This window comes from Microcaecilia unicolor, chromosome 11, assembly GCF_901765095.1.
Source record: "Microcaecilia unicolor chromosome 11, aMicUni1.1, whole genome shotgun sequence".
In the NCBI taxonomy this organism is placed as follows: domain Eukaryota; kingdom Metazoa; phylum Chordata; class Amphibia; order Gymnophiona; family Siphonopidae; genus Microcaecilia; species Microcaecilia unicolor.
The window spans coordinates 105,229,828-105,246,278 of NC_044041.1; the positions used below are offsets into that span (position 1 = coordinate 105,229,828).

Below are 16,451 nucleotides of genomic sequence, written 5' to 3' on the forward strand. Positions count from 1 at the left end.
TCGACGTCGACAGCGTCAACACCTCCGCCCTCGGCCGTGACGGTATCGATTTCATCGAGGCATCGACCCTCTGCATCGTCGGGGCCGAGGCATTGGAAGGCTGTGTCGGTGGTACTGGGACCTCCGCTTCTGCTGATGTCGTCGGACGGTGGTGCTTCGTCTGGAGTGCAGGTGAGGGCTGTCCATTCCCCTGCTGGTGGCGGTGAGCCTTCGGGTGGGTCTCCCCCTACCCTGAGGGCTCCTGCGGTACAGCCCCCCCGAGACCGACCTTCTTCGGCCTCGGCCCCGAGGAAGCGACGGTTGGATTCTACGTCCTCCTCGTCGGTACCGGGAAGCTCCGGTGACATGCTTCGTTTGAAAAAGTCAAAGAAGCATTGACACCGGTCTCCTTCCCGCGTCGGTACCGAGAGCTCTGGGTCGCCGAGGGAGTCGGCACCCAGTAGGCATCGGCACCGGGAGGACCGCTCACCCTCTGTTCAGGAGGTGTCGATGCGCTCCACCTTGGACAGCCCGGAACAGCCTCCACGCCCGGAACAGACTCTGACTTCGACTCCTGCATCGGCTTCCATGTCTTTCTCCACAGCCGCCCTGCACGAGAGTCTCCGGGCCGTTCTCCCAGATATCCTGGGAGAGCTGTTGCGCCCTTCCCCTCCGGTACCGGGGGTTCTTGCGCCTCCGGTACCGTCAAGTGAGGCGCCGGCTGGCCCCTTGCCTGGGGTGAGGTCTCCGACATCGGAGCCGCTTGCGGTACCGACTGCGGTCGCCTCCCAGGAAGGCTCCCCGACGACGTCGGCGGAGGGAGCTTCGCCGGTGCGGGCGAGGGAGTCTACCTCTCGACGCTCCCACCGTGGCCGTGGTTCCACGGAGTCGAGCCGGGCACAGCTTCAGACACAGGTTCGTGAACTTGTGTCTGATACCGATGGTGAGGCCTCGTGGGAGGAGGAGGAGGACATCAGATATTTCTCTGACAAGGAGTCTAATGGCCTTCCTTCTGGTCCCACTCCCTCCCCTGAAAGGCAGCTTTCTCCTCCCGAGAGTCTGTCTTTTGCGGCCTTTGTCCGGGAGATGTCTACGGCCATCCCCATCCCGGTGGTTGTGGAGGACGAGCCCAGGCCTGAAATGTTTGAGCTCCTGGACTATCCTTCTCCACCTAAGGAAGCGTCCACAGTACCCATGCATCATGTCCTAAAAAAGACATTGCTGGCGAATTGGACCAAGTTAATCCCCACATTCCCAAAAAGATCGAGTCCCAGTACCGGATCCATGGGGACCCAGAGCTGATGCGCACTCAGTTGCCTCACGACTCTGGAGTTGGATTTGGCCCTAAAGAAGGCTAAGAGTTCTAGGGAGCATGCTTCGGCGCCCCCAGGCAAAGACTCTAGAACCTTAGACTCCTTTGGGAGGAAGGCCTACCATTCCTCTATGCTCATGGCCAAAATTCAGTCTTACCAGCTCTACACGAGCATACACATGTGGAACAATGTGCGGCAGTTGGCAGGCTTCGTGGACAAGCTCCCTCCTGAGCAAGCCAAGCCATTTCAGGAGGTGGTCAGGCAGCTGAAGGCGTGCAGAAAATTCCTGGCCAGAGGGGTGTATGATACCTTTGATGTTGCGTCCAGGGCCGCTGCTCAAGGTGTGGTGATGCGCAGACTCTCATGGCTGCGTGCCTCCGACCTGGAGAATAGGATCCAGCAGCGGATTGCGGACTCGCCTTGCCGTGCGGATAATATTTTTGGAGAAAAGGTCGAACAGGTGGTAGAGCAGCTCCACCAGTGGGATACTGCTTTTGACAAGTTCTCCTGCCGGCAGCCTTCAGCTTCTACCTCCACAGGTAGACGTTTTTATGGGGGAAGGAAGACTGTTCCCTACTCTTCTGGCAAGCATAGGTACAATCCTCCTTCTCGACAGCCTGCGGCCCAGGCTAAGCCCCAGCGCGCTCGCTCCCGTCAGCAGCGTGCGACTCAGCAAGGCCCCTCGGCTCCCCAGCAAAAGCAAGGGATGAGCTTTTGACTGGCTGCAGCAGAGCATAGCCGACATCAAAGTGTCAGTGCCGGGCGATCTGCCGGTTGGGGGGAGGTTGAAAGTTTTTCACCAAAGGTGGGCTCTCATAACCTCCGACCAGTGGGTTCTCCAAATAGTCCGGCAAGGATACACTCTCAATTTGGTGTCCAAACCTCCAAATTGCCCACCAGGAGCTCAATCCTACAGCTTCCAGCACAAGCAGGTACTTGCAGAGGAACTCTCCGCCCTTCTCAGCGCCAATGCAGTCGAGCCCGTGCCATCCGGGCAAGAAGGGCTGGGATTCTATTCCAGGTACTTCCTTGTGGAAAAGAAAACAGGGGGGATGCGTCCCATCCTAGACCTAAGGGCCCTGAACAAATATCTGGTCAAAGAGAAGTTCAGGATGCTTTCCCTGGGCACCCTTCTTCCCATGATTTAGTAAAACAACTGGCTATGCTCTCTGGACTTGAAGGACGCCTACACGCACATCCCGATACTGCCAGCTCACAGACAGTATCTGCGATTTCAGCTGGGCACACGTCACTTCCAGTACTGTGTGCTACCCTTTGGGCTCACCTCTGCGCCCAGAGTGTTCACGAAGTGCTTTGCTGTAGTAGCAGCGGCGCTTCGCAGGCTGGGGGTGCACGTGTTCCCCTATCTCGACGATTGGCTGGTGAAGAACACATCCGAGGCAGGAGCTCTACAGTCCATGCAGATGACTATTCGCCTCCTGGAGCTACTGGGGTTTGTGATAAATTATCCAAAGTCCCATCTTCTTCCAGTACAGAGACTCGAATTCATAGGAGCTCTGCTGGATTCTTGGACGGCTCGTGCCTATCTCCCAGAGGCGAGAGCCAACAACTTGTTGTCCCTCGTCTCGCGGGTGCGAGCGTCCCAGCAGATCACAGCTTGGCAGATGTTGAGATTGTTGGGCCACATGGCCTCCACAGTTCATGTGACTCCCATGGCCCGCCTTCACATGAGATCTGCTCAATGGACCCTAGCTTCCCAGTGGTTTCCGGCTGCTGGGGATCTAGAAGACGTGATCCACCTGTCCACGAGTTTTCTCAAATCCCTGTATTGGTGGACGATTTGGTCCAATTTGACTCTGGGACGTCCTTTCCAAATTCCTCAGCCACAAAAAGTGCTGACTACGGATGCGTTTCTCCTGGGGTGGGGAGCTCACGTCGATGGGCTTCATACCCAGGGAAGCTGGTCCCTCCAGGAACGCGATCTGCAGATCAATCTCCTGGGGTTACGAGCGGTCTGGAACGCTCTGAAGGCTTTCAGAGATCGGCTGTCCCATCAAATTATCCAAATTCAGACAGACAACCAGGTTGCCATGTATTACATCAACAAGCAGGGGGGCACCGGATCTCGCCCCCTATGTCAGGAAGCCGTCAGCATGTGGCTCTGGGCTCGCCGTCACGGCATGGTGCTCCAAGCCACATACCTGGCAGGCGTAAACAACAGTCTGGCCGACAGACTGAGCAGGATTATGTAACCTCACGAGTGGTCGCTCAACTCCAGAGTAGTGCGCCAGATCTTCCAGGTGTGGGGCACCCCCTTGGTAGATCTCTTTGCATCTCGAGCCAACCACAAAGTCCCTCAGTTCTGCTCCAGGCTCACGGCAGACTGGCATCGGATGCCTTCCTCCTGGACTGGGGGGAAGGTCTGCTGTATGCTTATCCTCCCATACCTCTGATGGGGAAGACTTTGTTGAAACTCAAGCAAGACCGAGGCACCATGATTCTGATTGCTCCTTTTTGGCCGCGTCAGATCTGGTTCCCTCTTCTTCTGGAGTTGTCCTCCGAAGAACCGTGGAGATTGGAGTGTTTTCCGACCCTTATCACACAGGACGAAGGGGCGGTTCTGCATCCCAACCTCCAGTCTCTGGCTCTCACGGCTGGATGTTGAGAGCGTAGACTTTGCCTCTTTGGGTCTGTCAGAGGGTTTCTCCCGCATCTTGCTTGCTTCCAGGAAAGATTCCACTAAGAGGAGTTACTTCTTTCTATGGAGGAGGTTTGCCGTCTGGTGTGACAGCAAGGCCCTAGATCATCGCTCCTGTCCTACACAGACCCTGCTTGAATACCTTCTGCACTTGTCTGAGTCTGGTCTCAAGACCAACTCTGTAAGGGTTCACCTTAGTGCAATCAGTGCATACCATTACCGTGTGGAAGGTAAGCCGATCTCAGGACAGCCTTTAGTTGTTCGCTTCATGAGAGGTTTGCTTTTGTCAAAGCCCCCTGTCAAGCCTCCTACAGTGTCATGGGATCTCAATGTCGTTCTCACCCAGCTGATGAAACTTCCTTTTGAGCCACTGAATTCCTGCCATCTGAAGTACTTGACCTGGAAGGTCATTTTCTTGGTGGCAGTTACTTCAGCTCGTAGAGTCAGTGAGCTTCAGGCCCTGGTAGCCCAGGCCCCTTACACCAAATTTCATCATAACAGAGTAGTCCTCCGCACTCACCCTAAGTCCTTGCCAAAGGTTGTGTCGGAGTTCCATCTGAACCAGTCAATTGTCTTGCCAACATTCTTTCCCCGTCCTCATTCCTGCCCTGCTGAACGTCAGCTGCACACATTGGACTGCAAGAGAGCATTGGCCTTCTATCTGGAGCGGACACAGCCCAACAGACAGTCCGCCCAATTGTTTGTTTCTTTTGATCCCAACAGGAGGGGAGTGGCTGTGGGGAAACGCACCATATCCAATCAGCTAGCAGATTGCATTTCCTTCACTTACGCCCAGGCTGGGCTGGCTCTTGAGGGTCATGTCATGGCTCATAATGTCAGAGCCATGGCAGCGTCGGTAGCCCACTTGAAGTCAGCCACTATTGAAGAGATTTGCAAAGCTGCGACGTGGTCATCTGTCCACACATTCACATCTCATTACTGCCTGCAGCAGGATACCCGACGCGACAGTCAGTTCGGGCAGTCTGTGCTTCAGAATCTGTTCGGGGTTTAGGATCCAACTCCACCCTCCTAGGCCCATATTTTATTCTGTTCCAGGCTACACTCTCAGTTAGTTGGAAAAATTGTTAGGTCAATCTCAGTTATGTCCTCGCCGTTGCGAGGCCCAATTGACCATGTTTGTTGTTTTGAGTGAGCCTGGGGGCTAAGGATACCCCATCAGTGAGAACAAGCAGCCTGCTTGTCCTCTGAGAAAGCGAATGCTACATACCTGTAGAAGGTATTCTCCGAGGACAGCAGGCTGATTGTTCTCACAAACCCGCCCGCCTCCCCTTTGGAGTTGTGTCTTCCCTTGTCTTCGTCTTGCTACATATGGGACTGACGAACACGAGCCGGTTCGGGCGAGAAGACGGCCGCGCATGCGCGGTGTGCATGGGCGCGCGAGGACTAGCAAAGGACTTTGCTAGTGAAGTTTCCGATTGGAGGGGCTGCCGTGGACGTCACCCATCTGTGAGAACAATCAGCCTGCTGTCCTCGGAGAATACCTTCTACAGGTATGTAGCATTCGCTATATATGCCTAATGATTGAATCACCAGCTACGACAGCTATCCTAATCCTTCCTTTCTGGGCAGAAGTTCCTGGAGACGCATCCTATGTGCAAGAGAGTATTGCATCCCCTGGAGAGCTGGTCCTGGTTACAGGATTACTTCGTGGTGCTCTTCTTTTAGGAGACCTCCCTCCTCTAAGGCTGCACAGGGGCTGTCAGATTCCAGGTGGGACTTCTCTACAATGTCCCTGCAGGCCTCCTCTATGTACCTCTTTGTCTCCCTTAGCTCCTCCAAGTCTGCTACTCAAGACAATGGACTCATTCTCTGAGATCTAGGAGCTCTTTGCATTGAGCACACAGACATATAACCTCTCGCAAACTGGGAGTTAATCATACATGTAACGCTCGATGCAAAAGACTGGATAGTAGCCCTCTCACTAAAATCTAGGACAGTCTGTAGAAGATCTAATTATTCACTGTTAGCTCTTCCTTCAACAAAAAATGTGCAGTTTGAAGCTGCTTTTAGTTGATAATTTATTTTTTCTTAGCTGTTTGCTTTTGAATTGCACTCGCTGGGGAGTTATCTTCTATTTTGCAAGGCCTTAAAAATATTTGTTGGTTAGGCCTGGGGGGTTTTAATATTTGCTTTTTATTATGTTACTCTCTTGAAATCGTGTAATTCCTGATGTTTATCATTTTTTTTTAAATTGAATGTAACTCACCTTGAGTCTTATATTAGAGATTTGCAAGAGTTAAGTTTCTCATAAATTGGTGCTCCAAGCTTGTGCAGTACTGGATCTTGGTGTTGACCTGGCCTGGAAATATCAGTTGTCATTACTTCACTACTAACTGCTCTACTATTATTAGGTAATGTCATTTGCTCTTGGCAGTCTGAGCCAGTATGGGATTTGTGATCTTTGTTAGAGGAAGGTAATTTTCCAGGGACTGGGGGATGTATGTGTGATTTTAACACTTTTTTTTTTTCTACCCATCCTAGAAATGTCTGGCAAATAATATCCGGTTTATGGCTACAAGATATCCAGTCGTAGTATTTGGCATTGACAGAGTATACAGGATGTGTAGGTTGACTGTGGAATTGCATCAGGTAAGCTACAATGTTTGTGCTAAGATAAATGGTCTGTAATTTTCAGACAGATGGGAGCAGGCAAACTTCCTCACCTTGACTGTGATAATGTTCTTTTCTGTGGTTTGCAGCTGTCCAATTTAAAGTGCTTACAAATTTTACAAAACACTGCTGTTAAACTGCTTTATGCAGCTTCTAAAAAGGACCATGTCACCCCTCTACTCATCACAGAGCATTGGTTTCCTGTATTATTGTGTTTATTTCAAAGTTCTGCTTCTCTCGCACAGGGTTTTCTTTACAAGTGTGCCCATCTGTCTTGCGAAGCATTTACGTATGCTGTCATATTTATTTGCCACTTGTTTGATGTTCTCATTTCAGATGGCATTCTGCGTTTTTCTTTACCTCTGTAACTTGCTTTCAAGTGACTTACAGAGTCCTCTTCTGCTCAATTTAAAAAGGGGCTAAAGACATTTTTGCCAAAGCACTTTTCAAAATGACGTAATCCATTCCTTACCTTTACTTATTTTGTCATTTATTTTATCATTTATTTCAATTTTACTAGACCACTTACTTGCCATACAGATCAAAGCAATGTACAATTTAAAAAACATCAGAAAAGGAAAGGAACTCCAAAATAATAAAGTAAGTAATCAAGCAGACAGACATCACACTCAGCTATCAGAATAAGGATCTCGGTTTTTCCTTCAATAATAAGTCCTCAAGAGACGACGAATTAGCGCTTATTTCAGATGCCCTACAGGTCCTTTCTATTGAAGAGCCTGACAGTGGCACTGCCTCCTCTGTGAATCCTAGGATGGCTAGTACCAAAAAGCCTGCTCGAGCCTTTCCTTTGTATGACTCCATCCAAGAGCTTATTTCCGCTCAGTGGGCTGACCCCGAGGGACCTTTGAAAGTTTCCAGGGCTATGGGACAATTATACCCTCTGCGTGAGGAGCATTTGGCTCGCTTTGCAATGCCTAAAGTAGATGCCCTAGTCACTGCGGTGACAAAGAGAACTACCCTCCCTGTGGAAGGAGGAGTTGCCCTGAAGGATATACAAGACTGTAGACTGGGAGCAGCACTTAAACGGTCCTTTGAAATTGCAGGTCTTACTGTTCGGGCATCTGCATGCAGTTGTTATGCTGCTAGAGCCTGCCTGGCGTGGTTGCAACAGGCAGTGGAACAGCCCGGAGATGGAGCGGAGCCCTTCTTGGATGTGGCTCCGCGGCTGGACTTGGCCTTGTCCTTTTTGGCTGATGCCCTTTATGATATTGTCAGAGCTTCAGCTAAACAAATGGCAGTAGCAGTGGCGGCTCGCCGTCTTATTTGGCTACGACATTGGGCAGCGGACATGGCCTCTAAGCAAAGGTTGGTGAAGTTGCCTTTTCAAGGCCTTCTATTTGGTGAGGAGTTGGAAAAAAAAATTGTTAAAGGCCTGGGAGATCCTAAACCCCAGCGCTTGCCCGAAGATAGGCCGAGGCCTTCCTCCAAGGGCCAGGCGGTCCACTTCTCTTATAGACCTCGCTTCCGTGAAGCTAGAAGGTACCGCCCAGGGCGTTCTGCTGGGTTCACTTCTCGTGCCCGTTTTTCAGCAGAGGAACTCCTTTCGCTCGGACAAGCGTTCCGCAACCACCAACTCTAGGCCTGGAGTTCAGGGGCGACCCTCCCAATGATGGTGCGCCGGCCCCCTCCTCGCTTCCTGTCATTGGAGGACGTCTTTCCCTCTTTGCCGAGGAGTGGGCCAATATTTTTTCAGATCAGTGGGTTCTGGACCTGATCAGAGATGGCTACAGAATAGAATTCAACGCCCCAGTAAGAGACGTGTTTGTGGAGTCCCGATGTGGTTCTGCCGCCAAACGGGCAGCGGTAGAGGAGACTTTGCAAGGTCTGATTCAGTTAGTGGCCGTGTCCCTGGTACCTCCCGCCGAACACGGCTACGGCCGATACTCCATCTACTTTGTGGTGCCGCAAAAAGGTGGGTCTTTTTGCCCTATTCTGGACTTAAAAGATTTAAACAAGTCCCTGAGAGTGCGGCATTTCCACATGGAAACCCTGCGCTCTGTCATTGCTGCGGTACAGCCAGGAGAGTTTCTCACGTCTCTAGACCTGAAAGAAGCTTACTTGCACATACCAATTTGGCCCCCGCACCAGAAGTTTCTGAGGTTTGCGGTGTTGGGAAAACATTTCCAGTTCCGGGCCTTGCCTTTTGGCCTCGCCACAGCTCCCCGAACCTTTTCGAAGGTAATGGTGGTAGTAGCTGCTTTGCTCAGGCGAGAAGGTATCGGGGTTCACCCGTACCTAGACGACTGGCTCATCAGAGCAGACTCTGTAACAGAGAGCTATCAAGCTACAGCCAGAGTGGTCTCAGTACTTCAATCTCTGGGCTGGGTCGTCAATATGGCCAAAATTCACCTGACCCCCTCGCAATCTCTAGAATATTTGGGGGCCAGGTTCGACACAGACTCGGGCTATGTATACCTACCCGAGCTAAGGTGGTGCAAGCTTCAGAATCAGGTCCGTCTGCTCCCGAGGATGCCCCGCCCGCGAGCTTGGGACATTGTCCAGCTGCTGGGATCGATGACAGCCACATTGGAAGTGGTGCCCTGGGCGAGAGTGCACCTGAGACCTCTACAGTATTCCCTGCTTCATAGATGGTCTCCAGTTTCTCAGGATTATCAATGCAGACTTTCTTGGCTCCCTGCGGCCCGACTCAGCATGGAGTGGTGGCTCTCAGACAGCATGCTGCGGCGAGGAATGCCGCTGGCGCTCCCCGATTGGTGTCTAGTAGTGACAGATGCCAGCCTGAAGGGCTGGGGCGCACATTGCAAGGGGAAGCATGCCCAGGGTCTATGGACACCCGAGGAGTCTGAGTGGTCCATCAACCGCCTGGCGTTGAAAGCGGTGTTTCAGGCGCTTCTGGCCTTTCATGTGACCCTGGAAGGATTGGCTGTCCGAGTGATGTCGAACAACACGACAGCAGTGGTCTACATAAATCGACAAGGCGGCACTCAGTGCAGAGCACTGGCCGTGCAGGCCAAACAGATTTGCCACTGGACCGAGCTGCATCTTCAGTTTCTGTCGGCAGCTCACATTGCAGGTCAGAGCAACGTGCAAGCCGATTATCTAAGCAGGCATCAGATCGATCCAGCAGAATGGGAACTAGCAGACGAAGTATTCCTGCAGATATGTGCCAGATGGGGCAAGCCCGTGATGGATCTTATGGCGACAAGTTCAAATGCCAAAGTCCCGTGCTTCTTCAGCAGACGGGAGAGATCCTCGCTCGGCAGGGTTGGATGCCTTGACTCAGCCCTGGCCTCCAGGCCTACTATGTGTGTTCCCTCCGTGGCCCTTGATAGGGCGCGTGCTCCTGCGGATTCGGCTGCACCCAGGAGAAGTGGTCCTCATCGCCCCGGATTGGCCCAGGAGTCCTTGGTATGCGGACCTCCGACAGATGCTAGTGGAGGCTCCCCTTCCTTTACCTCTGGTACCGAACCTGTTGTCACAGGGCCCGGTAGCCATGGAGGACGCCTGCCGCTTTGGTCTTATGGCATGGCGATTGAGAGGGCGCAATTGAGGGACAAAGGCTATTCAAACAGTCATTTCCACTCTCCTGCAGGCCCGCAAGCGTTCCACTTCCGTGGCTTATGCCAGGATTTGGCGCCAGTTTGAGTCTTGGTGTGCTTCAAAAGCGATCACACCCATGCGGGCTCCTGTCTCGCCGATTCTGGACTTTTTGCAGGATGGTGTACAAATAGGCTTGGCCTATATTTCCCTGCGGGTGCAAGTGGCAGTGTTGGCCTCCCTCGTGGTAAGGTGGAAGGCGTGTCTTTAGCTGCTCATCCAGATGTGGCACGGTTTCTTAGTGGGGTGCTTTGGCTCCGGCCTTCCATTCGAGCACCCTGTCCAGCTTGGAACCTGGGGCTAGTTTTGAAGGCCCTGCAGGCTTCTCCTTTTGAGCCGCTTCGGTGAGCATCAGAGAAAGATTTGACACTAAAGGCCGTTTTTCTTGTGGCCATTACTTCGGTGAGACGGGTGTCAGAGCTCCAGGCGCTGTCCTGTCGAGACTCATTTCTGCAATTCTCAGAGTCTGGGGTCATGGTTCGGACCGTGCCTTCCTTCATGCCTAAGGTGGTTTCAGCGTTTCACCAGCCTATTTTCTTGCCCTCCTTTGATAAGGAGGAGTTTCCAGAATCTTTTGGGCAGTTGCACCTGTTGGATGTGTGCAGGACTCTACTGCAGTATCTGCAAGTTACTATCTCTTTCAGGATCTATGATCATCTGTTTGTTTTGCTATCAGGTCCTCGCAGAGGGTCTCCAGCGTCTAAAGCCACTGTTGCCCGCTGGCTCAAAGAAACTATCTTTTCAGCTTATCTGCTTGCCGGCCAATATCCGCCTGTAGCCTTTAAGGCGCATTCTACCAGAGCGATTTCTTCCTCTTGGGCTGAAACTGGAACACTCTCTCGTCAAGAGATATACAATGCAGCAACATGGGCTTCTAAGCTCTCTTTTGCCCGACATTACAGGCTGGATATGGCTGCTAGGAGGGATGCGCGTTTTGGAGCACAAGTGCTAGCACGTGGTGTGACCTGTTCCCACCCTATATAGGGATTGCTTTGTTACATCCCATACGTAATGGCTTCATCTGCTTGATGACAAGGAAGGGAAAATTAGGTTCTTACCTTGGTAATTTTCTTTCCTGTAGTCATAGCAGATGAAGCCATGAGCCCTCCCTGTATGATTGTCTGTATGCTGTGAATCTGTTTCAGGTTCTGTTCTTGTTTCCTGAAGTTCCTTCCTTGGGAGAAAGTTGGAAAACAGTCTTCAGGATTCATGTTCACTTATAGGAGGATGAGTCCATTCCCTCCAGTTTGTTTTGGAGGATGAGTTTATTCCCTCCAGGAGGTTGCGTGTATCCCTTCCAGTTATACAATAAGGAGGATGAGTTTATTCCCTCCAGGAGGTTGCGTGTATCCCTTCCAGTTATACAATAAGGAGGATGAGTTTATTCCCTCCAGGAGGATGTGTTCATTCCCTCCTTTTGAGTTCATGCCCTTGTTAAGGGGCCATCGTTCGCTGTGAGGAACGTTCATGTTATTCCCATTGCGGTTTGCCATACTGCTTTGGAAGCTTCAAATACTGAAGAGGCAGTGGAGCTGGCTGGCCATGAGGCACTGTGAAAAGTTGAGTGCTCTCTATCTCCCCCTGCTGGTTGATGGACACAACCCATACGTAATGGCTTCATCTGCCATGACTAAAGGAAAGAAAATTACCAAGGTAAGAACCTAATTTTCCCATATGTTGTTCCACTATTTTTTCCTAATATACTATCCCAATAGCCGTTTCCCATTTTATAACAAAGGAAGTGATGATGATCTGTGCAATACAGGCTCCAGATCTTTGTAGAAGTTATTCCCCTTCTTCCTCTTCTGGCACACAGGGCATTTTAATTAGACTTTCTTCTAATCTCAGTTCTCTGAGAGCCTTGCACTCCATAAAATCTTCAATCTGTAGGTAGTAAAATACCTCTTGTGCCACTCCAAACTGTTCAGCTAAGTCCACGTAAGGTGTTTTGTCATCTAGCAGTTTCCCCAATATGCAATAACCCTTTTCCTGCCCAATTTTTTATATGCTCTGGCCCTGATAGGAACCCTTGCGAGTACGGTATAGGTGTGGACTGGAAGTAGGATCTAAGGGGACTCCTTGCTGTCCTCCAGATTCTGATTGTGTGTGCTGTATATGGGTTGTTCCTTTTTTGAACCTGCCTAATTTCTTTAACCTAAATCCAGGGTACAGCCCAAGTGGAATCTCGCCCACCTGACTTTGTTCTTAAAAAAAAAACCTGTTTTTGGAAGAATCCATGTTCCAATCTAGTATAGCTCTTAAATTGGGCTGCCTTATAATAAAGTTGAAAGTTATGGATTCCCACTTCTTCCTTCCTTCCTTGGTTTAAACATAATTCTTAACTCTAAGTAATCTACATTTCCAGATATTCCAGTAGATAAATATTTTTTGGTGGAGTAATTTGAGAAGAGGAATCAGGCATTTGAAGTGGGAGTTCTGCAAATAGATATTGGCATTTCGGTAACATCATTTAATTGCATGGGTTCTACCTAACCATGTCACATTAAGACCTTCTCTTCTACCTAGCTGTTAAACCTCTCTCATCAGTGGAGGGTAATTAACCTCATACAATTTTGCTAAATCAAACAGAATATTCACCCCTAAGCATCTAATATGTCCTATGTCTGAGCTCAAAATTTGGTGTATATGCCCTATTAATCTGGAGGTAAGTCATTGATTTTTGGAAAAAGTTTTATCCACTGTAGAAAGCAACCCCCCACATCCATCTTAGGAGACTTTAATTCAAACACATTTCTGCATCAGGACTATGGTCAAGGTCTTTGTTCATTGTACCTGCCAAATCAGGTTTAGAATTTGTCTAATATTATCAAAGGTTTAACAACCTGTAATAAAACCTGATTGGTCATCTTTGACAAGCTGTGCCATAAAAGCCTGCAGTCTCTTTACCATTATTTTGATAACGCTCTTGTAGTCATTGCCTAGCAATGAGAGAGGGCTATAGGAGCCATGATGTACAGTCCTTCCCTGGCCGTTATGCCAGTTAAGCGCCATAAGTGTGGCAGTTTCTCTATCTGTTCTAATGTATTGAACATCGTTGTTAATGGCCCAGCCAAATACTTCCCATAGATCTTATAAAATCTTGTTTTAAACCTATCTAATCCAGGTGTCTTATTCAGGGTCTTTATGGCCCAGAGAGTTTCTGTAATTTTTATGGGGTTCAAAAACTATTTTTAGTTAGCAGAAGTAAGCTGTGGCAAATTAATGTTCTCTAAGCATCTTGGGGGTTGCTTACAGTCCAGTTGGTATAAGTCCATGTTACATTGTACAGACATTTTGTGTATTGTCTCTGTATCCTGGAAGGCTAAAGAGGCTATGGCTGTTCAGCTTGGAGAAAAGATGGCTGGGGAAGATATTATAGAGATGGAGTGGAACAGATAGCTGGGTCATTCCATGCCAAGTGGTCTAAAATTAAAAAAAAGTTCCCACCATCATGTTCTCCAGTTTTGTTCAAATTTTATCTGTTGCGAGAGTCAGGTGTTAAATGAAGTTTCCCAAAATTTGAGGTCTCTAACTGCAATAGTTGCAGATCTAGACCCCCTTTTCTGAAAGGTTGTCAGTCCATGAGCGCGTGACATTTACCAAAATGCCATTGTTTGGGGTGTAATAAAATCCAAACACATTTATAAGAATGGCTAAAAAATTCAAATCCTGTACAGTTTTTGATGCTAATTTCGATGAAATACATTTTAACATTAAGGATGCAAAATCCAGTCAAACAAGTTGACTCAAAGTGTGCATCAAAATTCGTTGCGACTCATCGGAACATATTTGGACCAATATTCAGACCGCAACAACTTCCATGCAAACAAAGATACGGACTTGAAATTTTGAACAAGCATTATGCTTGTGCTGGACATAATACTGCCAGATTTGCAACTAACCAGCATCTATAACCGCCCTGCAGGATCTCTTTAAATTTGGCACTGTCAGTGCAAATGGTAAAATGTACCAAAGTTCAAAGCCAATTATTTAAAAAGAGTCTGCCTGAATCAGCTTGTGAACAGTATCCTCTGAAAGAGAAAATTGTGCTGTACAACACTGACATGTTTTTGTTTTGCAATGCCACCATTAAGTAGCCATTTACTCAGGTCAAAGTATGTTATATTTTGTGTGCGCGATGTATTGCGTTGGTCCATGATAGCTGAGCCATTACTGCTTATCACATTAAAACCAGCATCCCCATCGCCATAGGGACCACGCCTGATAGCCATGCAGTAACAGCCACGGGTGGGTATCTTTACTGCAGGATCCCAAGCCTGATTGTGGGTTTCTTTACTGCAGGTTCCCAAGCCTGCCTTCTTCAGTTACTTCACTGCAGGTTCCCAAGCCTGCCTTCTTCAGTTACTTCATCATTCTGAAAGCATCATTGATCTGCAAGAGAGAGGTTTCAGGGAAACTATATTGCTGACCAGATGATGTCACTGATGGAGCTGGAATAAAAGCAATGATAAGTTGTTCTGGGATCCAGCAAGTATCGTGTCTTACCGGCCAATAAAATGAAGTAGCAGGACCATAAAGCTTATGAAAGCATCTTTCTGTTCAACTGACGTTTCACAAACGTTTCCAATCCACCATAACAGCACACAATAAACGATTGGACAATCAACGAATAAAATACGAATGAATAAATATATCAATACTTTTAAGCGACTATTAACTCAATTTCCTAGAAATGAAGAAAAATTAGCGCATCAAGCGTACTAAATATTGCAGTCAGAGACCTCAAATTTTGGGAAACTTAGTTTAACACCTGACACGTGCAACAGATAAAATTTGAACAAAATTGGAGACATGATAGTGGGAAGGTTTAGACCACTTGGCATGGAATGACCCAGCTGTCTCTGGAAAGAGTGATTTGCAAGAACTGGGAGGCATGTAATGAAGCTACTTAGTAGTAAATGTAAAACAAATTGGAGAACATATGTCTTCACTCAAGCATATAGTTAAAGTCTGAAATTCATTGCCAGAGAATGTGGTAAAAGCAGTTAGTTTAGCAGTGTTTAAAAAACAGTTTGGACAAGTTCCTACAGGAAAAATCCATAAGCCATGGATTTGAGAAAATCCACTGCTTATTCCTGGGATAAGCTGTATAAAACTGTTACTGTGGGATCTTGCCAGGTACTTGTGACCTGGATTGGCCACTGTTGGAAACAGGATGCTGTTCTTGATGAACCTTGGGTCTGTCTCAGTATTGGTAATACTTACGTTCTTAACTTTTGAGTCAGAAGCCTTCCTGCCTTATCTTATTCTTGCTGTAAAGTTTTGAAGATTTGTGTTAGTCTCCTGTAACTCAGTATTTCTAACTGACTTACTAGCCTTTGGCTTCCCTGCACTGCTCTAATTGTTATCTGTTAATGCAATTCCTTGGGGGGGGGGGGGTTCCCCCCCTCCTTTTCTTCCTTTCAATAAGTTTCTAATTATATTTATTTGCTCCCACTTTGTTGCTCCAATAGAGGGTTACAGGATCTATCTCACCAGGCTCCAAAAAAAGAGTACTGGGGCATTATCTGACCGTATCGTGGCTTCAATAGAAAGGCCCTGCACTAACTGCAGTAGTTTCTTCTCTGTGAGCCAAAAGTCTGCTCTGGAATGAGAGGATTTCATGGCCAAGTAAAAGGTATAGGTCTTATGGTGAAGGGGTTGAGTTTCAAATTTAACCATAAATTTCTTTAATTTCACCCTTCTATGCCTTGCATACCCCATTACCTGTACAGTGTGGGGATAGGGTCAGATTAAAGTCCCCACCTGTTATTAATTTGCCTTCCATGTGCTGCCTCGGGAGCTCTTCCACTTTTTCCAAAAACTTCCCCGGTCCACATTAGCTATGTAGACATTAAATAGGGTATATAACTGATGTTTCAACTCAGTTTTCAATAAGAGATAGTGACCTTCCTAGTCATTCCCCCACTTAAAAACATGATAGGACATTTTATAATGCCCACCCCATTTGCTTTCCTACACAGTTTGTTAGATGCTAAGTGTATCAATATGTAGCTTTTATCTTTAAGCAGGTGCTCTTGTTTTAGGAGCAGATGCGTCTCCTGTTCACAATTTATCCCAATTTTTTTTCAATTGCTCAGCTTCCATGAAAAATAGGCACAGTTTATATGCTCAAGGGTCTGGGGTATTTTTTTCCTGTGGTAATTGGTTCATATGTGTGCTGTAGTCTCACTAGGGGTGCGCTGTAGTTCAGAGGTGCTAAATTTTTGCTTCTTGAACGCAGGTTACTAGGAGCTTCATTCCTATTCCTTCTTTTGTTGCGGTGACGT

The 16,451-nt window shown here is 48.3% G+C and overlaps 1 protein-coding gene across 1 annotated transcript in view; it reads left to right on the forward strand.

Annotated features, from left to right (window-relative positions):
• Positions 1-16,451, forward strand: part of LOC115480023 (mitochondrial import inner membrane translocase subunit TIM44-like) — a 129,758-nt gene that overhangs the window by 16,764 nt on the left and 96,543 nt on the right. The window contains exon 2 of the mRNA XM_030218406.1: positions 6,454-6,561. Within this exon, the coding sequence (XP_030074266.1) occupies positions 6,454-6,561 (108 nt within the window). The remainder of the gene's footprint in view (positions 1-6,453; positions 6,562-16,451) is intronic.